The sequence below is a fragment of the Styela clava genome, chromosome 14 (assembly GCF_964204865.1).
Source record: "Styela clava chromosome 14, kaStyClav1.hap1.2, whole genome shotgun sequence".
Classification (NCBI taxonomy): Eukaryota; Metazoa; Chordata; class Ascidiacea; order Stolidobranchia; family Styelidae; genus Styela; species Styela clava.
This window is the reverse complement of record NC_135263.1, coordinates 853332-877858: the sequence shown is the minus strand read 5'-3', so window position 1 is coordinate 877858 and position 24527 is coordinate 853332. Positions and strand designations below refer to the sequence as shown.

Sequence of the window (24527 nt, the reverse complement as noted above, 5' to 3'; positions counted from 1 at the left end):
TTTGATCAGTGTTTATTATTTAAGTTTTCCCTTCATCAAATACACTTTTATGGACTAACAAACTTCATATAGCATCGATAAATTCCTTCTGCGATTCGATAAAGTTTTAAGACTTTATGAGCACGCTGTATTGTTGCAGACTTGTCACCATTATTTGTAAACTCATTGAAAGACGGTATTTCCAGAAATTATGGACTAAAATAGCAATTCCGTGACCGGTATTTAGTCAACTATCACGAAACAATCAATTCCTCTCGAAAATTAATTCACAATTTGGAGTATTGATTATGACCTCACTAATAATATCGAGGGCTCTTGTTTTGTATTAATCATTTTGTTTTGCAAATCAATTTATGCCGTTAACGTTACAAAGCGCGTATAAAGGTAACGGTACTATTCAGTCTGACAGAGAATAAGATTCAGCCATTTTTAGCTGTCTTGGCTCCTAGGTAGGTATATATTCCATAATGGCTAGGTATAGATATATTGGTGGACGCTAGAAAAACGGTAAATTTGTCAAACAGCAATTTATTCTTACAAAAAATAACTTAAACATAGTATTTAAAAGGCATACGTTATATTACACCCATAGATGCTCAAAATGTCGTCTATGTACTTCAGAACAGTGTCTTTACATGAAAGTCCTAGCTCGCGTAGCATTTTGAAGATTAACGTGTAGAATATCGTTCCAATTCAACCCATACACATTTTATTCGTGATCTCCTCTGACTTTCAAATTTACTGCTCTTCTAGCGACCACCCTGTAGATCTAGTACAGCGAGTAAGTAATTTAGGTGTTTTTTATTTTGTATTTGAGTGGGGAATTAGCGCGCAGTAATCAAGGTTAAGGTTAGTGCACTATTCAATTTTAGCTAATAGTTTCTGCAATACGTACAATAGCCCAAAACTTGATACATTTGCGTTTTTTTAGTTTTATTCCCAGACCAAGCCTCGTTTTTCAAGGTTTGTGATTTTTTGAATGTGTTGGTGAGCGGACACATGATATTTAAGATTTTTCTCGCTATACGGAATTCTCCATTTTATTCAGTGTAGGCCTATATTATGCAGTTTTCAAAATAAACTAAGTAATTGGACACGTAGTGGACATAGCAATCGTTTTGTTATTATGTTGTTCTTTGTATCGTTTTGAAGAAATCGCTTTTCTCCTTGAATCCTGGACCAATTGCTTTGAAATTTGCAGTGAGTGAAGATTATATTTTTTGCTAGAGGACTATTACTTTTATTTTTTGCTATGACGTCATCAAAATTATGTGGCTCTACGTGTCCATATATTTGAGCATAGCTCTCTTGTTTATTATCATCTTTAGTCAGGAATCTTTGATTCAATGAAATTTTAGTGAAATATATTTCAGAAGATGTAACCGATGAACGCGCAACGCATATTTTTAGACAGAAAGTCACGTTAATATGGCTAGATGAATCAGTTTTTGATTCTTATTTTGTCAACGGAAGATATTTTTAAAAAAATCTTGGGTTGCAATAGAAGTTTTGCAAGATTTGCTTGACGTCTCGAAACAATAAATCTAACAATAAATTATAACTTTTGGATGAATACCGTTTCTCGTCTTCTTGGCTTTTAGATAGATGCACATTGCATATTGGCGAGTTCTAGATATTGTACGTATAACAGCGGTTCCCAACCGTGGCACACCAAGGGGGGCACAGAGCAGTTGGAGGGAAGCACAATGCTGGGCGCAAAATTAATTTTACTTATTTCTTCACAAGAAAACTTCATTTTTCCTAGTTTCATTGCTTGACAAGGTTATTCCACACGGTGTTTTCGCTTTATTGAGCATGAACTGTTTGAGCATAATAGTATTTTGAATCTAACAATCGAAATAACACTATAAGTACACTGGAATGATAAACAGGTGCATGAGTGCCAAGGGCCACCGGAAAAGGGCCGCGAGCCATAAAAGTATGTTAACAACTGGATAATTAGTATAGCCTACAGGATTTCCCATTCGGCGATAAATTTCACACAAGGGAAGAAATTTAACGTTTTGAAAGGGATATTTTACTTTGTAATTGCGTGTAGTATTTCTATTATTTTCACTTATTTCGTTTCAGTGTAAAACGAATATTTGTAATATTTTTCCATATTTCAATAAAACGATTCATATTGTACATAAGTCAGAGTTTGAGTTGTCCACAGATAAGGTGCAAGGCTTGAAAGATTGAACACATAACACAGAAAGTATTTTTACGCGTAGGGAGAAATAAATAGATCCAGAAATCGGCCATAAGGGGAAGAATATATCGGAAGGGGTTGGAAAATCACCATGATATAAGTTTTTGTTAAAATTCCAAAACAAGTCGAGACGGTTTTTCAAATTGGAAAACTAGTACGTTTTACCTGAACAATGGTGTGAAATGAAAATATGAACTCGCGTAATATGTGTACCAGATTAGGGCATAATTTTATTCCGAGTTTCCTTATTTTAACTCAATTACGAGTTCGGGGACTGTTTTTGTTAGCCAAGTGAATATTCCCCCTGTCTATTAGTTACCTCCATGTTTATACATATACTTCTAGAGCAAAAAATTCACTCAGAATTATTTAGACGTATAGTATGGGAACCGCTGGTACAGTCCTTATTTTATGCAAATATTCAGAAAATAAATAATCGTCTCGCAATAATGAGGATTACGAAAGACACTAATGAGCTCATTATTTGGTGAGCAGCCTGTTTGTACGACCAATCTATACCAGTCTTAGAAGTGAATAGCATCCGTGGTACTATAAATTGTCATTACTTCAGCACTGATTTCGGTACTCCCGTAGTATCTGTACCAGGTTAGAGTTAGGCCATAATTTTGATTCGATTCTCCTTATTTTAGTTGTATTACGAGTTCGGGGACTGTTTGAGTCGCGAGATTTTACAAAATTAAATTTTTAAAAAATTTGGTTCGCTTAAAAATTAGTTGGGAACCACTGTTATATCTCATTTGTTCGGATCATTAGAGCAGTAAATGACTTTACTCGGGATCATATTATTTATATAATGAGATTACATCAGGCGTTCGCCGCAAACAACAGAAGCACTTTTTTCTGAGGTGTTTTTCGACGCTTTCACTCAGAACAAGGTTCTGTATAAGAAAACGCTGATACTTGCATTGTCTTGCGTGGGCGTGTCTTGCATTCAGAGTGAGCAAAGGTGCAGGCACCTCGGGCAACACGTTGTAGTGGCAGCAGATGTGAGTTTGTTGCTTAGATTTTTGATTTAATTTATAATACAAACATTATACGAAGAGATAACATGTATATTTAAAAACAATTTATTTCATTCAAAACACAGAAACGTTACCTAAACTTAAAAACTATTAACGTCATCATTGCGGTGACCTCATGGAGCGTAACAATGTCCGTACTAGAATGTGGATGAAGACTTTCCGAGATAAACAGGACGAGGGGAACACAGGAATGAGCAGGAGGAGCACGGTTGATGACTCTCGGAGAATTTATCCGTCACGTAGACCGATTCCACCGAATAACAACGCGACCGGACTAGGTGAGATTTTTGTTATTATCTGGAGATTATAGTAAAGTTGGAATTGCATGATTATCCGATTATCCGGGTTTAAAATACTGACTCCTTGCACCCGAGTCTGAAATGAGAATGGGATAGTGATTTCACAGTCACTCGAAAGGTAGCCTTACCGATACCGCAGTGTACAACTTCACCGGACCACAATATCACGAAGGCGGAACCGCCACGAGAAGCGCAAATTTTGGTGACGTCATCGCACATAAAAAAAACACGAATCCATCAGAGCCCACAGGTTCCATCACAAAAGTCATATTTTTCAGTCGATTCTGTTACGACAGAACATTAACAGTAACCAGTAAAGCCAACCGGTTCGCTGATCTCATAAAATTCCGTGAGACGGTTCTATAGAACCGGTGCGAACTGGCTGAATCCCACCACTGCCTTATAGCGAAAAAAAACTCTTGAACCATACCAATTTCAAATCCATTGGTCCAATGGTTAAAGAGAAAAGTATTTTTTCATATTGATAAGAAGAAAAATACCAACAAGCTGATCAACTACAACAGTGGTCGGCAAACTGCGCTCCGCGACGCCCTCGAGTGACGTCACTTTTAATTCATAAAAACAAAAAGTTGCCAACAAAATTAATATTATCTGCGCAGTTGTATGGCGTTTGTTTGGAATAATTAGCCAATCTTGCCTATCGTTAGATATAAAAACATAGAAATAAGACTCGAAAGTGCGTCATAATTTGGAGTTTTATATAGCGATTGTTCATAGGCGGAAACGCCATTTTCATGTCTTTTTTTGGTGCTCCCGAAGTATGCGAACCAAGATGGCGGACATCGGAACGTAACATGGGTAACAGGTTAGGGTTAGGCGATAATTTTTTTTCAATTTTCCTTATTTTAGTCCTATTATCAGTTCGAAGACTAGCCAAGAGCCAGCCTCCCGTAGTATTTATACCTAAAATTATGGCCTAACCCTAACCTAGTACACATATTACATTCCGATGTCCGCCATCTTGGTTCGCATACTTCGGGAGCCCCCTTTTTTTCCTAGTTTTTGTTTGCATCAAGTTCATGTTCATTTTGTTGCAAAATAAACTACTGACTAGCCCGCGCGCTACTGGACGTTTGCCGGTCGCGTAACTTCAACATAATAACAAAATGATCCATAGGTCATTTTGTGTCCAATAATGTTATTCTACTTTGGTATTTATATATTCTAACTCTAGCGTTTCTTATTGCATTATGTTTCGTTGATCTAATGATGTTCCCCATCGGTAAATGCATTCGAGTTTGTCGGATCATTTCAAATTAGGTTAATACGAAGGATATCCCACCTCACCGCAATTCGGTGTTCCCCTTACTTTTTGACTATCGTACTCTATCGTTATGATGTTCGCCGTCATGACGTCATATAACCAATTCAGCCATTCAGGGCTTGCAACGGGCGTATAACCTCTGCCTAAGTTTGTTTTACGCGTCAATAGGAGTTAAAACTCACAAAATAAATTGCCATCAAGGCCTTGCATTTTGCAATTGAGGTATAATATTGGAATATATATGTCGGACCGGCAGAAAGATTAACAACGGACCGGTAATGGCAGTTGAGAAAACGTTTCCCCGACCCTTGACCCCTGAAAAATTCTCCCTATATTTCATTATTGCAAAATTTTCAACGCTGATTTTAAGAGTGTTTTGGAGAGTTGGCGCTCACAAATTGGCTCACATGTTCAAAACTGAACCGCGTACCGATAGCTAATTTTAGCCTATCGCAGCGTTCGCGGTATCAATTTTGATTATATCAAGTAAACTAAAAGTCTTCGAACGACATAATGACAATTAAAATACTTCATTTACAACTATTTATTGGAAACACAACTAAAAACTGACAAATAACACGCAAAAATACCATAAAGAGGCAAGGTTTACAACTATGCTTGAATCCCTGTCTAAGCGAAAGCAGTGTCGGAGCGACGGCATGGATTGTGATTGTTACGTCCTTGTTGACTTATTGCTGATTGGTTATTGTTACGGAAATAAATAAGGAAATCGATGCTCCTGGAAAGGTTCATAGACCCCGTTTCTTCTAGATAAGTTCTCTTCTTAGCTGCGCTTGTTCGAGGCCTCGTTTACAGAGAATATGAATAATCTCGCAAATGAAAAGTATTTTCATCTCCACAATTGGAACATTGGTGATGACATAGGGCTGGCGCGGGGCATAACCCCGAGAAATCGAGTTATTGATACCACGGTTTTACCGTGTCCGGACAATTTGCCGCAGAAAATCTCTACCCAGGAAATTTTGTCTAATAAGAAAAATCGCAAAAACATTAAAACAGTTAGGTTAATAAGGTTAGAGTATGCTCTTAAATAACGAATCTTTTTTAAATAAGGCAATTTTTCATAGGCGATTATTCCTATGGGGAGAATTGTCCTAGAACCCGGTTTTACAACTTCGCTCACCTGAGTTACTTTTCATGATCACAATGGGAACACTGGCGATGATACTTCAGACTAATGTGTGATCCATGCATATCTGATTAGGACAGAATTTTAAATGTTTTACATCGTTTGCGGCGAAGTTTAAACGTCGAAGTTTACTTTGGAACTCAGTCAAGTTATAGATCGGTTAAAGATAGCAGGCTTTCTGTACAGGTAGCTTGTCGTACCGTATAAAGCAGTGGTTCTCAAAATATGGGGGCGCACCCCACAAGGAGTCGCAGACAATTTTCCGATGGGGAGTGAGTTAATCAAAAATAAAAATGTTGTTAGATTTGATCTTTCCCGCCTTATTTTGGTAATTTACATTTTTTTATTCTGGATATTTACGTTCCCTCCACGTATTTTCAACGTGTTTTTTGAAAAAATATAATTTCGCCTTACTATCTGTTATTCGTAGCTAATTGTTAGCGTGGCTTTTGCAAATTTGCGCATAAGTAATTTCTCTGCATTGGATAGTGATGTACTTTAAACTTAAATCATTATAAGCCCACAGCAAGAATACTAAATTTAAAATTCGCTTGAACTAAATTATTTGCTCATATTCATTCGCCTCCTAAATGATTCTAAGAAAAATATTCCGATAAGATCTGTGGATATGTTTACCTTGGAACTCATTCAAGATATAGATCGATTGAAGATAGCTGGCGTGCTGTATGAGTGTTGGCGGACAAAGTACATTGTGAGATTCGGATTAGGATAGATTCGCTTAATTTTGGATATCCTGACTGAACATGGCGCACTGTTATTTCTTCTCATTGTCTGTTGCGTTTCTTCGATTCTGTTCATACTAGATTAGAAGTGGATAAGCTGTCGTGCCGCATGAACTTATTCTGAGATAATTTGTGATGGAAGTAATCAAATAAAACTGAACACAGAAGTAGTGGTGGCAAGAGCGTACACAGCCCAAAATTGGGGGGTGGGGAGGAAAATTTTTTTCTGTATCATGACGTAATACGACGCTTACTTTTGCTCCGAACAAATCTAGATAAATATAGCCACTGATATTTAACAATTGCTCTACAGACTTACTTTGCTGCTGAGCATATAAGCACGCATGTTCATCCATTTCGGTTGGTTTACTTGGAAAAAGAAATATTGATAGCAAGCCATAGGAAACGTCCGGTTTTTAGTAAATCGCACGATGGTGTACGAAGTTATGTCTTACAGCAAATTCCTCAAAATTGAAATTAAAAAACTTGAAAAAATAAATGTGAAAAATTGGACAACATGATAGTACCATACCTACTTTGTAGTGAAGTTATCATAAATGACGTTTTAAAAATATTATATTTATCACGAAATATTATAAATTCCCAAACTGAATTATTGAACGATAGGCAGATATTGATGCTCTTACATATTGCTTATGGAAGCCGATCGGCCAACTTTGACGGCGAAAAAGAGTGGAGCAACGGGATTAGGTGTGTGTAGTAAGAAAATATATGGGGCTCCCGAAGTATGCGAACCAAGGTTGGCGGACATCGGAATGTAATATATGTACTAGGTTAGGGTTAGGCCATAATGGTATAAATACTACGGGAGGCTCTTGGCTAGTCTTCGAACTGATAATAGGACTAAAATAAGGAAAATTGGAAAAAAATTATCGCCTAACCCTAACCTGTTACCCATGTTACGTTCCGATGTCCGCCATCTTGGTTCGCATACTTCGGGAGCACCAAATATATGGCACTTTTAACAATTTGAGTCTTTTGCGCCAGACAATTCAAACCAAACTTTTTATATGTTTATTGTACTAAGGGGCTAAGGGCGCAGCGAGGAGTTTTCAAAAGAGATGGTCTGAAATTTATATTTGCCAAGATAGACCATTTTTTATATTTTAAAACTGTGTTCCGACCCCCAACCGTATTTGAATATTTTTTATTTCTACCTTTTCTTCAGGTTTTCGTCTCAAAGTTCGAGTTTGTCCGAAACTCGATCAAGTCTTCCTCGCGTTCGTCACCATATTGCTGATTGTGTCGTTAGATCTTTGTGTTCTCACAATCGTCAATGTGGGACCTGGGTTGATGAGCACGAAATTTTCGCCTGCTAATTGCAAAAGTGAGTATGACGTTATAAGTATCTCGACTCTCATTTAGAAAAAACATTTATTGCGTCACCAATACATTTTTTGCTAATTGTGAAATTACTATGACGTCATCGTATATGATTTCATAAAACGATTGCCTGCTAATTGTAAAGGTGAGTTGGTATGACTTCACAACTTTTTTGTCTGCATTTACAAAAACGATTTTGACGATACTAATATATTTTTTAATAATTTTAAAAGTGCGTGTGACGTCATGAAATTTTCGTGTGGTAATTGTAAAAAAAAGGTAGAATTGGCATAACGTCATCACATTTTCGTCTGTTAGTTATATATATGACATCCGCACTGTAATTTTTTCAATTCTGAAAATGAATATGACCTCGTAACACTGTTGCCTGATAATCGCACAGATGAATGTGGAGTTATTATAGAGTTTTCGTCTGCTAGTTACAAAGTAAATATGACGTCATAAATATGATTTTTCGTTAATTGTTAACTTTAGCATACTGTCGTTTCACTGTAAGTTTTTCCCGACGAATGATAAATTAAGTCTGAGATCAGAAATTTTAACTGTAATTATAAAAGTACGTTCTACCACAATGAAATATATCTTGTCGAAGCTCTTTTATTTATCGAACGGAATCGAACTTATAACATATACTTTAGAACAGTGGTTCTCAACCGCCGGTCCGTGGACCGGTGCCGGTCCGCCAAATATATTCCAATATTAATATATTATAAGCAATTTGCAAACCACGTAGAAGTCCAGGCATAGAAAGTTGCCATTATCACAGTTTTGAATATATCTTGAAAACGAATATCCCGAGCTCAGTGACAGAGTCATTAAATTACTGTTTCAACGCTCTCATCAAGACCAAACAGAGAAATCGTGTGGAAGTCAACGCTCTATTTCGCCTCGCAGAAACTTAATTGGAACCGCGTTTAACACGTATAATATCAAAAAGACAGCAGCAAATTTCTCATTAAATTGGATTGTCTTCTTTTGCTCCGCCTACTTTTGTCCGGTCCGCGAACTGAGAAAGGTTGAGAATCACTGCTTTAGAACAATAATTTTATGAAGCGTTTTCACGCCTTGAGTCAGTAACCAGTAGCTTTCCACTATACTAAAATAGACTTTATGAATAAACAATGCAAAAGAAATAAATTCTTACTTCAGGGTGAAGGGAGTCGCGAGAAACTAATATTGGTTGCTGCGCAGAGACACCCGTCCGAACAAGGCTTTGTGAAATCGGCCACTGATAGCCAATTTTTGTTTTAAGGACTGTAATCTTTTCAGTTCAGAATTGCCGTTTCAATTTATAACAGTGGTTCTCAAAGGGTGGGGCACTCCCCACAATGGAGGCGTAGACAATTTTTTGAGGGGACGTGAAGCTAATTAGAAATAAAAATATTTGTTAGGTTTGATCTTTCCCGCCTTGCTTTGGATATTTACATTTCTTTATTTTGGATATTTATATTCTATCCACGTATTTTCGACGTGTTTTTTGAATATTCATTATTTCGCCTTGCTATCTGTTATTTGTAGCTTATTGTTATCTAGGTATTTTAAAGGGGGGAACAGAACTTGGCAAATTCTAAAAAAAAGGGCGCGGCTTAAAAAGATTGAAAACCACTGACTATAACATTTATGAAACTTTTATTTCAGTTGTCGGGAAGTCGATTAGCAATTCATCATTCTGTTATATTTCATCAATCGAAAACCATGGAAAAGTATTATGGTTTCCATGCCTACGAGTATACGTCACACTTGATGATCGTGATGACGTCAACGATGATGTGACGTCACAAGATCTTAGTTTGTCGAAAATTATCTCTCCACCTCTTCTCTCTGTGACACCAACAATATCACCCAAAACGGACAATGACGTCATAGAATCGAGTTCAGTGACGTCACAAGGAAATGAAAAGTTGTTGTTATATCAGAATGAGTTTCATCTTGTGGGAGGAGACTATAAAACTCGGCCGTGTTCCTACCTACCGGATTACTGCTCGGGTAAGGCGCGGGATATCGCTTGGCGCGTTTATAACTATTCAAAAACAATTGGGGAGGTAAACGACACGACTCCATGTTATTATAGCACCACTAGTGGACTCGATGTCGCCTCTAGTGCCGTGGCAATGAAATTTAAAACAGTTCGACCATCAGACATGGTGCATTCCTTACTATGGCCTGTTATTGGTATATTTGTGAGTGTTATTTCTTGCACTTTGTTTTGGAAGAAGAATCATCACCGGGTCCACAGAATGTTTATATATAACGCATGGTCACAGTCATGATATTGTTTTTTACATGCGACAACAGAATTTTTGTGCGAGTAATTGACATGGGTAACTGGTTTAACTATTCCCATAGCCGACATGGACAGTAACATGACACGAGGCCTTGTCTACCATGATATCCACAAAGAGTCGGCTGCGATGTCCACCATCATCAAATCCATGCTTCTGAAACAATTAACTGGCTAACTAATCTCATACCCGATATCGGATTTCCTATCCCCCGGATAAATATGAAAATATTGTGTTATTCTGATAACTGTACAAGAGGTCATAGTTCGCTATATGATTAAGCTGTATTATCGACTTTCCTCTTTCCGGGGTAAATTCAAAAACCATTTGCCTTGCAGGCTCAAAGGAAAGTCAAAAAGAAGCTTGTATCTGGGGCGGTGGTGTCAAGACTGATGCTTTTGCTGGTAATAAGTCACAGCGAGTCGGGGTTGTATTTTTCAACTTTTGCGTGGCGGAAGTCTATACTTTCTAAATTCGAGAATCGATATTTTTTTAAAACTTTTCATAAGTCATGAACCACTAATATGTTGCAACAAAAGTTGGAAATATTTGCGATAAAAATTTATTTTGTTACTCGAAGTCAGAATTCTGAGAATTATTGAACCCAGAGCTCCGCGACCCCCAAGCCTGCTTGCGATTTAACCACTAACCGAGCAAAAATATGCACATGAGCAATGTTCCCTCTGAACAATGAAGAAATTTTGGCGTTCTAACCGAGTAATAAGTGGGCCAACAACAAACTTTCTCAACCTGCCAACCGAGCACATTGTTACATTACATCGAAATACTTCTGTGCGCAGTAAATCTATGCGTGTGCGCAGCCTCTGAAAGCTGGGTGCGCGCGCACACCTTGGCTTAGAGGGAACACTGCACATGAGCAACTAATAGGTGAAAAGTTGCAATTTCTGAGAAAACGGAATGTTTTCTGTTCGCCGTTGACAACGCAATATATATATATATATAATACACGCCGGGTGAGATGGTGAGCTGAAACACAGCGAGAGCAGTGATCGTGCAAATTTTCTTGATGAGAATACTTTTTATTTCCTTGGGTCAGGATCCCAAAATTTATGTGATCTTTTGTACAAAACCCCCGCCAAACGTCCAAAGTTAGTAATCCAGTTAAGGTATGGAATAGAAATGCAAATTGCGCTAAAAATTCAAAATTTTTCCTAATACTAACTGATAACTACTAATTTGCTATTTAGAAACGTGACGGGGGTGTCTTTCTCAAATCTGACATTTTTGCATTTGTGGCGGGGCTTTGTTCATAAAATCATGGAAATTATGGGGCCCGGAGTCCCCGGCCCCACAACCTGCTTGCAATTTAGCTTTTAAGCGCTGATTTATGTTCCTGAGTTGAAAGCGATCACATCCGTTCTGACTAATATATGAACGTTTTCGCTGTGTTTAATTTGCCAAGACATGTCGTTTCTCTTGATTACCTAAAAGTTCCAACTACTAAGGAAACGGCTACCTATACAGAAACTTATTATTTCATTGAACTGTTATTAATACTACTTGCTGTCTATAATGTTCTTTTACAATTTCAATTTTGTCATGAAGTCAGTTCTCAATAAATCATAACCAGGTTTGTTGTTTCTTAATCAGTAATTATTCAAGTGTTCTTACTTCCTTGAATACATCTGTGAGGGCCAGAACAATATATGGCATCAATGAATTCCCTTTGCAATTTTAAAATTTTTTAAGACTTTATGGACATCCTATATAATACTCGTATTCATTTTGACGGCGCGACCTATTAAAAAAAAATTTTTTCAATTTTTTTGAGTCATCACTCATCAATCTATCGATGATAGCGAGTGTACATAATTTCGAACGCATTCAAAAATTTAAACTTTAATTATCACGTCTAAATACTCTTTTAAAAGTTCCTGATTTTGTTCAAAAGTTTTCTGAATTAGCCAACTATGAAATTCCTGTGGAAAATGAGATTTTTTCTTCCTTTATTATTCCTTAAAACTGACCAAAGATTTATCAATAAATGTTAAAGAATGAATATTTGTGTTCTTGAATCGAAGTAGTGTTTGTAAATCTGCTGTGTGTGACTTCAGAGAGGAAGTGAATAAATGGAAGTGACGTCATAACGTACAAAAAGGAACGTCATTTATCAAAGTCAACAAAAAGTGACGTCTTGATGTCATAGAGTGCAAAAAATGAGTCATTGTGCTCGAAAGTGACGTCATAAAATCGTTTTAGAAGTTAAATAAAGTATGACAGCATAGCGTACAAAAAGTAACCCTATGTCCCTATCAACCGCTTTAGAATAAGCAAGACTCCCCAAACACATTTTACTTTCTCACATGTACAGCCTTTTTTCGAATTCTCAAATTTTATATATAAAGACAGGTCAACCTGAATGCGGTGCATTCACTCACAAGTGAAAAAGACTCGTCTCTAAGCAAAGTCATGGACACTCATTGAAGTAAGAGAGGCTTATCACTGTGTAAAGTTACGCACCAACACTGAAATGACATTAGATTCACTGAAACTGCGTAAATAAAATTATGGCGGCGCATTACGAGCCATGGTTTTCTAATTCCTAAATTTCCTGATTCCAATTCTCAGTTTAAAGCAACAAACAAAAACCTTTCTCGGCAAATTCGATCACGCGATATAGTTTATTGTGTCACAGTAGCAAAATATCATTTCATCAGTGATTTCATAATATAAAATTATAAATAAAGTATGACCTGAGGTACAAACATTTCATGACATCATAAACGGCTATAATGACATCACAAAGGCACAAAAGTTCGAACAAGCGGAATCCATTTTCCCTCTTTTTTCATGGCTTCCCGCCAAAGTCCTGTGACGTCTTCAATTTTCCCGCCACTTTCTATCATCATAATATAATAAGTACTAATACGTAACAATCGTCCATAAACTTTCGCGCCTCTTCTGTACCTTTCGGCTTTGTCGCTCATTTTTAATTTTAGTTGCAACCCAGCTATCAAGGCAGTGAGCGCTGTTAGGAGACTGTGTGTCGTCTGTAATAAGAAAATATAAGACTAATAGCATTTTTTTGAAAAAGAAAAGAAAGATTATGAGGCGTTTCCATGTCTTCACTACGAACAAGGTTTTGTGGAAGCGGCCATTGATATTTGAAGAGTTACAGGACCGGTGTCTTTCTAGGACGAAATTATCTACCGAAGTTATTGTACACCCTGGGCGAGTTTTTAATAGACCCGAATTAAAACAAAATATGCAATTGAGTTTATACGGAAGCAACTGACTATAATAATTCTAAGCTTTTGCGCTGGTATATGCGTATTATGCAAGGATACAAGAATAAGGATGACGATTTTAGGGGATTCAGAAATCTTGCTGCACAATAGCTTAAATCTATTTTTGTAATGTTTCGTCTATCCGATTCAAAAAACTGTCTTAGTGGTTCATGCTCCGTAAAATGGCGTTTCGTGTGGGCTATATATTGATGACCTGTCCTAAGATAAACTGGAATAGATTAACAACTTTCGCTTTAACTCTTCTTTCAGTTCTCTGTTTAGTTTTAGTTTGAAGTTCAGTTTGTGAAAATGGATATTTGAAAAATTAAACTAAAAAGGAAAATATATTCCAGTGGCATAAATGAAACAATTGAAGGTTTGCTCACGCGTTAATCCTAGACAAGGCGGACCTCATGAAGTATGCGCACCAGGATGGCGCACAACCTGAACTCAGGTTGTGTACCAGGTTAGGGTTCAGGTTATGCGACATCTTGGTGCGCATACTTCAGGAGTGGTTTGTTCACGCGTTAATCCTAGACAAGGCTTATGCGCATGGACCTACTATTGCTATTTGGAAGAACCGGAATCTTTCCGATCTGGCATTGGTTGCCCTATTGGTTCGCAACCTTTTTCGTTAAGTCCCCCCCTCATCGTATTTGGAATTTTTTAGTCCTCTTTAATAAGCATAAAAATTAATTATTTGTTCTATCTTTAATGGAAATTTAGCTAGTTTTATGCGTCAGCAGCACTCACGTTTTGAATGAGTATTATAGTATATAATACTAATACACAGGCTTGTCTATGGGACATATTTTTCTGCCCTATTCCCATTCCATTCCATAGCAATACTGCCCATCCCATCGCATCCCATGGGATTCTCATTGGAATACAATTCAATAAAAATTGTAAAATTTAGGTTTAGCGTCCACTAAATGTACGAAGAGACATGCAGAACAACAAAATTTAGGACTTTGTTAACTTTATATTCATAACTATTATACACGTGTCCATCAGTCCCTTCACAAAGTATATCGGTAAGGCTTAATATATTTTGCTCTTTATAACAAGAGAACTATGCTCAAATATATGGACACGAAGTCCATAACGAAAGGTTTTACCGTCATTTTCCTGAAAATCTTACGGTTTTCGTGTCCCATGGGAAATACAAATGTGTGCTGTCCCATCCCATGGGATTCCCCTGGGAATCGCATTCCCACGGACAAGCCTGCTAATACAGAATATTAGTAGCTGTACTACAGCTAATACTAAGCGAAATTTCTCCCCAAGATTGACAAACTTCCTTGCTGGGGAATTCCCCACGGTTGGGAAACATTGGTCCACGGCCTACCCTATTTATTTGAGCCATAGATATTAAACCTGATCCACAGCTTAAACGACACGACTACGTTGAGCCTCAAAACACCTAACGTAGCAAAATAAAGAAAAACCACAACACGCTTCCCAGCAGCGGTGAATGGCACGAGAGCAGTGGTTCTAAAACCCCATGTGACTGCGAGCCCCCTATGCTTATCTGAAGTGTCCGCCGACTCCCACAATTTTTAAACCGAAAACATAATAGAAGAACATAGCATATTCGGATGTTTAAATTAGCTGCCACTCCTCGCATGCATACGCAACAAAAATCGCTCGCTTATTTATTGCAAAGATGCCTATCATTCTTAGCGTGAAAGGTGTGCTTAGTGACTAAAAGGGAGTAGATTTCTTTGCTTGCGACATCTAGCCTGCAACTTCAACATGCTCTACTTACATACCTGTATGAACTGGGGGCTGAAAACCACGTTCAAAAAATCTGAAAAAGACGCTCTACTGCCCCCTTCTGCCTGACCTGACCATTCTGATCTTTTATAAATCCCAAGACTATGTAGAAATGACGTTCTAGGCTTCTGTCGCTCCATCTGAAATATATTTCTTTTTATTTCCTGATCGTATTGTCGCAAGTTTTGCGTTATACAGTATTTATTTAGCGCAATTCATATAACTTCAGTTTCGTTCAGAGATGACTTTCCTTCACTTCTGAGTGAGCGTACCACCATAATTTTTTCGTGTCGATGTCTAAATTTTGTCACCCGGATCCGGAGTCGCTTTGGTATACCTGAATAACATTACTAACCAAACTTTTACTTTTCGATACCACCCAGGCGCTCCGGATATGAAATCGAAAATTTCATAATTCCAGAGTCGGAGTCAAGATTTTGCAATCCGTATCCGGAATCGTTGTTTTTCACCAGAGTAAAATTAAAAGTCAAAACTTTCTTCCTCATTTCACATAGGCCTGCCTGAATAATTGTACCCGGGGACACGTTTTTTTTTTTTAAATCCGTAGTTGGCGTCGAGATTTGTTGTATCCGGAGTCAACATTTTACGAACCCCAAAACCGGTTACAAATAATATAAAATCTAACCAAAATCGTTCTTTCCGAAACCATCCATGCGCTGGCGGTTTGCTGTAGTATCATCTGTAGGACTTGAAGAAGTAGAATAGTGAAATTCATTGCAAATGCGTACCGAGAGTATGTATAGGCTAACTGCTCCCATTTGTTCACTTTCTTTTTAAAACGATCGTGCATTTTGTGGAGTAACGTGGCGTGGTCTACCTGGATGGCGAAAGAAATGAAAAAATTTATAAATTTCCAGAAGTTAGATAGTTAATTTCAGTCTAGTCTAGTCTATCTTTAGTTTTTTGGAATTTATTTTTGATGAATATTGCAACTGAACCATTGAAATTACATATAATTGTTGGAAACACAACAAAATTGCCATATAACACACAAAACTACGAAACGCGACAATATTTACAATAATGTTTGAATATCTGTCTGAGCGGCTGCTAAAATTGTAATTGTTACGCCATTCTTGACTTATTGCAGATTAGTCATTGTTACGGAAATAAACAAGGAAATCGAGGCCAAGGGGAATATCTAACAGCTGTGAAGGCGATTTTTCCAAAAATAACAAGAATTCAGCAGAACGATCCATATGTACACTTCATATCCAAATCCAACAACAGGTTAAATTCCAAAAATTCCGGAATCGGGCTGTACTGGTCGAAAGGCCAGTTGATCATATGATTAGGCCGTCTTAACGGCTTACTTCTCCCCCGAGTTAACATAAAAATTCTATCTTATTTAGTAGCAAAAACATAGGTCTGGTAAACGAACAGAAGACCATGTTCCGCCATATGAAAAAGCTCTCTTATCGGCTTCCCTCTCCGTCAAAACAATTGTTAAAATCTCGGCGCTCCTGAAGTATGTGTACCAATATGAAGATGACTAATTTTGTTCGCCTATTTTACATCAAGTTGTGTAACGGCACTGAAGCCTATGAGCAGGGGGTATATACACTTGGCTAACACAGACAGTCCCCGAACTTGAAATAGAACTAAAATAAGGAAAATCGAAATAAAATTATGGCCTAACCCTAACCTGGTACACATACTACGGGGGTACCAAGATCTTATTCTTGATCAAAATCACCTTTTCTAAGTTCGTTATGTGAATTGCTTTATTAAATATTTCAATGTCTCCCTCGACCTCTTCAGCTTCGGCGGTGTATTGTGATTGTGCTGACGTATCTGTGATGACGTCACTGGCGATACTTGGGGGCATGGCCAATTCTTGTTTCGTGACGCCACGCCCATTTTTCATTGGCGGTATCGATTCCTCGTCATCACTGAAACCTTAAAAATAAATGATTTCACTTTCGTTAGATCAATAAGCAACATTTTTGTGCCTGTGACTAACTACTAGACAGCCTATGTTAAATAAAGGTGCGGCCCGCGGTTTCACCCAGTTATTTCTATCTGGCCTTCCTGTATTAAAACCATCCCTGCGTTAGATGGTTGATATTTTTCGAAATATATTTTCCTTTCCTAACAAATTATTTCTAATTTGCCTGCTTTTAAAACTTATCAAAATATGATATACAATGTTTCCATAAAGTCCCTTTTAGGGATGCTAATCCGAAAACATTCGGCTCGGCCGAATCCGAGTATTAGCGCTGGACTCGTGTCTGAGTCCCGAGTCTAATACTTTTACATAGCTCCGAAATAAATACCTAAAGTGATGCTGTTGTTCGCGTATAATGTCGTAAATTAAACATTTGTAAGCTAAGAATGTGTACCGGTAATTCAAAACGTTGAACATAAACACTATTGCTTCCGGGACATTCATCTCTTCTAGTTGGCGCTGATAATGATAAATAAGAATGCGTAATTGTTGATTACAATTCGGTGAGGCGTATTTTCCTTTCTCTCCATGAAACAGATAAAAAAACGAATTCAAACGTCATTACGCGCGCTCAAAAGGAGAAAGGCTAATTTAAGGACTCACTTTTTCCGACGCAATCACTTTTAATAATACAAATCACGGCGCATTGAAAAGCAAAATAAAATTCATTAACATTAATTTGAAACGAATTGCGAGTAAAAATTTACCTACGGCTTTCACTATCGGACGGAAACAATAAATGTGAGAAATCCTGTGCTATGTTTTTTTGTTTTGTTTTCTTTCTGCGCCCATCATATCTTTTTAATTTTGCTTAAAGCCCGTCAACATTGCTTTTTTCAAATTTAGAAACGTCGAAACAGATAAGTAAGACAAATAATGTATTCTATGGAAATTTCCCGAGATTTTAGGGGAAAATACTATTTTGATCACATAGAAATGCCATTATTGCCGATTTATCCAAGTATTTAGTATCGATGTATTAACCCAAAGCTGAGTTACATGGATACTCAACACCGATATTCCTGCGTAAATGAAGTTACATGCAATAACAACCCCCATTAAAGCTCAAAGAGCAGGCTTGATGCATACGCCAAAGCTTTGGTTGAGAAAATTTGAATTTCTCGAAGTCCCGAGTCAGAATTGTTTACAACCCGAAGTCGATCGTAAGTTTTTTTCGACTTTACTGCTCTGGTCTTTTCAAAAACGATGTAATTTGACGATGTTTTAAATTTCTATTCAAAAAACTCCAGTAATCTATAATTGCTTACCTAAAAGTCTTTCTTTTTCTAAGGTACTTTCCGACATGACGTCATCTCCAGGTAAAATTGGCGATGACGTCAAAGTTCTCTTACGTAATGTTGCCATGGTGTTAGAAGTGTGTAGATACAAAGGACTGTAAAAACAAAATAAATAATAAGAAATTATGACATAACATAATATGCTCAGTATATTCTGGCACGTAAAGCGGTGGACACTGGAACGTAGTATGTGTAACAGGTTAGGGTTAGGCTACTCATTTTAGTTCTATTACGAGTTTGGGGACTGTCTGTGTTAACCAAGTGAATATCTCCATGTCCATAGGTTTCAGTCGCTTTACACAACTTGATGTAAAATAGGCGAAGAGAATTAGGTACCTCCATGTTGGTACACACACTTTTGGAGCGCCGTCATTTCAATTAAATCAGAGTTACGCAACATTTTTTGTCGGTGAGCCATGTAACCATTTTCATACATCTAGCGGGCCACACAAAAATTAGGTTTATCTATGTGTGAAAGGCAAGCAAAGAGAATGCGGCTTTCGCTTAGCCTTACAGTAAGGAAGAAACCGGGCAAGACAGCAAAAGATTTAATGCAGCGACAAATGAAAAAAACTCTTTGTATTTTTACCCATGTGAGCACCTTTCAAAATATAAACCTGTCCGTTTAGAATTTCATGCTTGATGGGGGAAAATCTGAGTGTCGACAAGGGAACGCTAAATGGTTTAGCAGGCCGGGTTGTGGCCCGCGGGCCGCCTGTTGCACAACCCGGATTTACATAAATCGACTCACTTTGAGTCTTTATGGCTTTCAGGTGTACAAATTAATTTTCCATTTTTTTCTAAAACTTCATAAAAAGCGATCAAGCCCACCTTGATTCAAGCATTCCACAAGGTAAAGTCCTTGCCATAGATTGTCTTGCAACTAGTTTTTATTTTAAGCCAAAGTATTGTAATAAGGCTATGAATGATCGCAACTTAAATCAGTTTAACAGATAGTGTGGTGACCAATTGTTCTCTCATAAACAGCTGCACTCGTTAAGTCTGAGTACTGTCATAACACAAACACAATTTGTAGCTAAGGTAAGTCTAGTTTTATAAGGCGGATATTTACATAGTGCTTGCTGTCTTACAAGCGCCGTATGGACATTGCTTATTCAGATTACTGGTATATAATAAAATCTATAAAAAAAAAGCTGCCAAAAGCAAGTCCATGAATCTCAAACGAATAACTGATTACTTATTCCCGTATCCGACATGGATTTGTACCAGACGAAAGGCGTGGTTCGCCTATTGACCACATCAAGCCGTTTTGTCAACTTTCCTCTCCTCCGATATAAATATTAAAATCCTATTCTATCCTAAACGTCACAAATCCGGTAATACAGTATCTCATATGAGTTAAGCTTTGGCTTTTCCGTAGACAGAAGTACTAACAGATTCTAGGATAACTTCGACTTACGCTTTCCCGTTTAGACATAATACCAGCACTACTGCTGTACCAGCGATACATTTAATAACTTGTTTGTCTGGTATTTTATGATTGATTATGTCAATACTTAATTGAACAGATTTTGCGTAATAGATCGTTTTATACGAGAAATTTTAATGATATGTGTAAGCTTATGTTAATACCATCTAATCATTTTTTGTATTCGAGTAAAATTGGACAGTTTATTTACAGATTTGTCATCTAAATTTGTTGTACGTTGTATAATTTTGAAAGCGTACAAAGTATCTTTGAAAGGAAGTGCGGATGTCTATCCTAGCTTACGTATAACTAATTTTATGAGGCCTAAAAGTACTACGTGTACTAGCCTATCTCACATTGTGCTCACACGCACTCACTCAGAAGAAAAGAAGACTATTCTCCGAGCTAAGTTACAGGCCATTGAAATTGCAATTATTTATCCATCCTTAATCCTAGCAGTATTAAAATGAGAGATTAAAATTAGGCTTTCATTCGTCCCATCCTAACTACCGTGTTTGCCCGAAAATAAGACCTAGCCTGAATTCCGAAAATGATTTTAATATAAGTTTTCCCCTTAAAATAAGTTCTAATAGATGTCAATGTGTTATTTATAAGTAAATGGATATCGATTTTCATATTTTGTATATTTCAAAATCTCGTAATTCTCTACTTTCTAATCTTGTTTTTGATAAATGAAAATAAAAGACATCCTTCAAAATAAGCCCCAGTGTTATTTTTCGAAAGAAAATTGAAATAAGAGCCGGTCTTATTTTCGAGGAAACACGGTAGCAGTATAAGAGTGGGAGCTAACTAAAACTGCTATCAATCGTATCACAACTGTATATAGTACACAGTACAGCTAAACTGACAGAATATCACGATTAGGCTAAACCTAAGAATATTCTGTCAATAGATAGTCCAAGTACATATCTAAATGTTGTGATATTCACATTAGATCCTCAATTTTTACATCGTAATACTCACAATATTATCCCTGGCTTATAATCTTGAATAAATCGAATGAAAATCGTGAAATCTTGACTTTACGCCTCCAAGCTCGCTCCTATTTTCTTTTGGATTGTAAAAATCAGCTGATTTCTAATTCTGAACGTAGTACTATGACGGCACACACGAACTTCTAAAACACATATGTTGCATCATAAAGCGTAAAACACTAATTCAGGAAATAGCCTGCAGATATAAGCTGTTGAGAATAAATGTAAAGTTAACGATTTTCAATGTTAAATCAACTAGGAAAGCAAAATATCTGTGAACCGGCAATGATGATTCAATCTATATTATTAAAGACTTGGGTTCCCGCCACTGATAAAAAAAAATGTATTATTTGGGACTTGGGTACTATCACGTTATTGTCCACCGCTGCAGTGGGCGGAAATCGGAAATTCCCGTACAGTAGGCGCCGCGATTACGCCACTAGTTGAAATAGGCGACTTTATCGTCGAATAACGATCTTTCCGTTGCGTAAAATATCCAATCGATGCCCGATGCGTAGGATCACCAAAACCATCCCAGCTGTCTTCATTTACCATATTGTCATCGAGGGTTCATGCGCATATTCTCTATCTAAATATCGGGTTCGGTTCGAAAAATAGAAAGACGCTTACGATACAAATGATCCGAATTTAGATTTTTTTTATGTACAGCAAATGGAAAGAATAATGAAATAGCCTGCTGTTTTCAAGCATTGAGAATTTACCTATTCGCCCAAGAATGCTTTTCTGTAGATAACACCTTCAAAAAGACGGGACCGTACCGTGAAAAGTGGGACTGACCCGCCTAAAGCCGAACGTATGGTAAGCCTACCGATGCGAGCATTCAAAATGTCTTGCTCTTGCCATATGAATTCGGATTTTTACCTTGTCGTTATGCCTTGCGTCGACTTATGGTAAAATAAAAGCTCTACTATAAATTAATCCCCCACGCAACACAATCAGAATATTTTTCAAATACATCTGAGTCAATAAATAAAGTAATTTTAGTTCTCAAGGACATTACACGCTCGGTAGCAATGTGTAAAAAATAGTCTGCTTTTTCATGGGCTTCATTACACCGAAAGTTTAAGAACCCCTGACATTAACATTACTCATCTTAACCTAGAATAGACAGACCAAGAAATCAGTATACTTAAGCGTGCGAACACGCGTTACCTGGTAGACGGTGTTAAAACAATAGACAATAATTGGACCTCCTGAAGTATGCGCACCATGATGGCGCACAACCTGAACTCAGGTTGTGTACCAGGTTAGGGTTCAGGTTGTGCGACATCTTGGTACGCATACTTCTGGAGTACCCAATAGTTAAACACGACACAACTGAAAGTGAGCTAATCTACTTCACCGTCCGTTATTTTCAGCAGTTATTTTTCTCGCGTCAAACAATTGCAAGCTGCTACTTTTTATCAGTATTTAGCTTGAATGTTAGCACTTTCTGACGACCGTTCATCGCGCCTCTGATTACTCTACTACTCGGTCGAGACGCAGGTTATAATCCTGTTACTGATGACTTCAGGATTTCTGAATTTCGTGTCTAGTCGGATACAGCTACTTTAATATCAAGTCCATTGCATATGGAACGAATAAACGGTTAATTAATAAGGTAAATAGTACGACCACATGATATTTCTCACGTTTCAAATTTTATTACATTTTTCCCCGAAAATAAGACCTGTCCTGAATTTTGAAAACGTTCTTAAAGTAATCCCGCTTCCTAAATTAGGACCTAGTCAATAGCGCAAATTGCTTTTTCGAACCAATCAATAGCAAAATATCTTTCCTACACGTTTTTAAATGATTATATTAATTATGCTCAGCAGTTATTTTAAATAAAATCGTATTTATTATAAGTGAATTGATATCGGTTTTCATAGTTTGTATATTGGAAAATTTTGTACCTGCCTTATTTTCGGGGAAACGCGATATTTCCACATAAACAAAGCATAAACTAAAACCTACTTACAATTACGCTTCTCTCACGGTGTATCGTTGAAAGAGTAATCCGTTCTTAGTTTATTACTAATTAATTCCGTAATTAGTAGTTTCTGAACTAGCTAACCAAGTTTTCATCCTTGTTTTCATCGTTCGTGTATCGACTTTATGCTGAGTAGAAGCCAAAATGAACTTCAATCGCAATTTACACAAACAGATCGGGCACTCGACTCAACAGGGCACTTCAGACCTCATAAGTGCGCACTACACACTACAGGCTACAAAATTCACAATCATTTACGGTAAGATTTCATATTCATTTCGAAGAACGCAACGGCTAAGATACGACATAATCAGATAGCGAACCACGGTCTCTCGTCGGAATAAGATAACTAGTTATTCGTTCTAGATGTAGGGATGGCGGAATCGAGTCCGGATTCGATTACAGAATCGATTCTTCGCGGAATCGACTAGAATCGATTCCGATGCACTGAAATCGATTCTCGAGTTTGAAACTTGGATTGCAAACAATGTGTAACGTTTTGTGGCAATTTCTTCACATATTTATATATGTATAAACTGCTTCACTGCTATGTTGAGTTTCTACGACACCGCAAACTTCACTATATATAATATATATATTATAAATATCGCTAGTAGGCTTTAACGTTTATTTATTTTAAAAATCTCTGTGGGTTCTGAGGGATTCGTTTTTTTGTGCGGTTTTGTCTCATGTGGCAGATTGGATACCCATACTACTTAGTTTCGGCCTTCTTGTCCGTCCAAAATTTGAACATCGGCTGTCTTGCTTGATTTCATATGGTATTGCTTGGGTGGGTATATTTTTTCGGTAATATGTCGAGGAATCGAGGATCGAAAATGTAGGAATCGGATAAGAATCGAATACTTGTAAGTACTCATACTTGGCATCCTTATCCAGATGCAAGAGCATGTTGGTACAGGGAGTCGTAACTGGCCAACGATGACATGAACCATTTAAGTAGAGGATAGAACTTTAAAATCGAGTAAATAGGTGCGCAGTTTTCATCGTACCGCTCGGCTTTTCTTATCCAAAGCATCGGAACCCCCACTTCGACCCTCCTTCCTTTTTTTTAAATGCAAATAAAAAGCATTTTAGATAGCTATTTTTTGTAGCTTGAAAACGCTTTTTTACACTCAATGCTCTTAACAGCCCCCACTCGCGGCCGAAATTTCCAGGATAAGAATTCTAGAAATTTATTGGCTTAATTTAAATCAAAATTATTGACAGAAACTCACACAGCATCAAGTTAAATAATCATTCTCGACAAATAATTGAAAAAGCTTTCACATGCTTAAGTTTTTGTGATTAAATTTATTTTTTTAAGAATACGAGTCAAAAATTTTGTAAACATCGGAGTGACCCAGAGATGGTAGCATAGGAGCAGGGCCATGACCCAACAAAAAATATTTCCTATCTTGCTATCAATAATCCTTTCATCAA

The 24527-nt window shown here is 37.3% G+C and overlaps 2 protein-coding genes across 5 annotated transcripts; one reads left to right on the top strand and one right to left on the bottom strand.

Moving 5' to 3' along the window:
• Positions 1-3298: 3298 nt before the first annotated feature.
• On the top strand, positions 3299-10370 carry LOC120340824 (uncharacterized). The gene is made up of 3 exons (XM_039409197.2): positions 3299-3533; positions 7922-8080; positions 9736-10370. Exons 1-3 carry the CDS (start codon positions 3371-3373, stop codon positions 10365-10367), a joined length of 954 nt encoding a protein of 317 aa, XP_039265131.2. The 5' UTR covers positions 3299-3370; the 3' UTR covers positions 10368-10370.
• Positions 10371-13002: 2632 nt separating this feature from the next.
• Positions 13003-23207, bottom strand: LOC120340790 (uncharacterized). Of its 4 annotated transcripts, none has more exons than XM_078120268.1 (6): positions 23076-23207; positions 18641-18765; positions 17121-17323; positions 16050-16241; positions 15400-15543; positions 13003-13390 (listed from the first exon to the last, which is right to left on the bottom strand). In XM_078120268.1, the coding sequence occupies exons 2-6, from the start codon at positions 18735-18737 to the stop codon at positions 13139-13141; spliced, it is 888 nt and encodes a 295-aa protein (XP_077976394.1). In that variant the 5' UTR covers positions 18738-18765; positions 23076-23207; the 3' UTR covers positions 13003-13138. The 4 variants fall into 4 exon arrangements, with proteins under 4 accessions (XP_077976394.1, XP_077976393.1, XP_077976392.1 ...); XM_078120267.1 differs by lacking the exon at positions 23076-23207 and adding an exon at positions 21084-21322; XM_078120266.1 differs by lacking the exon at positions 23076-23207 and adding an exon at positions 19502-19693.
• Positions 23208-24527: the final 1320 nt, after the last annotated feature.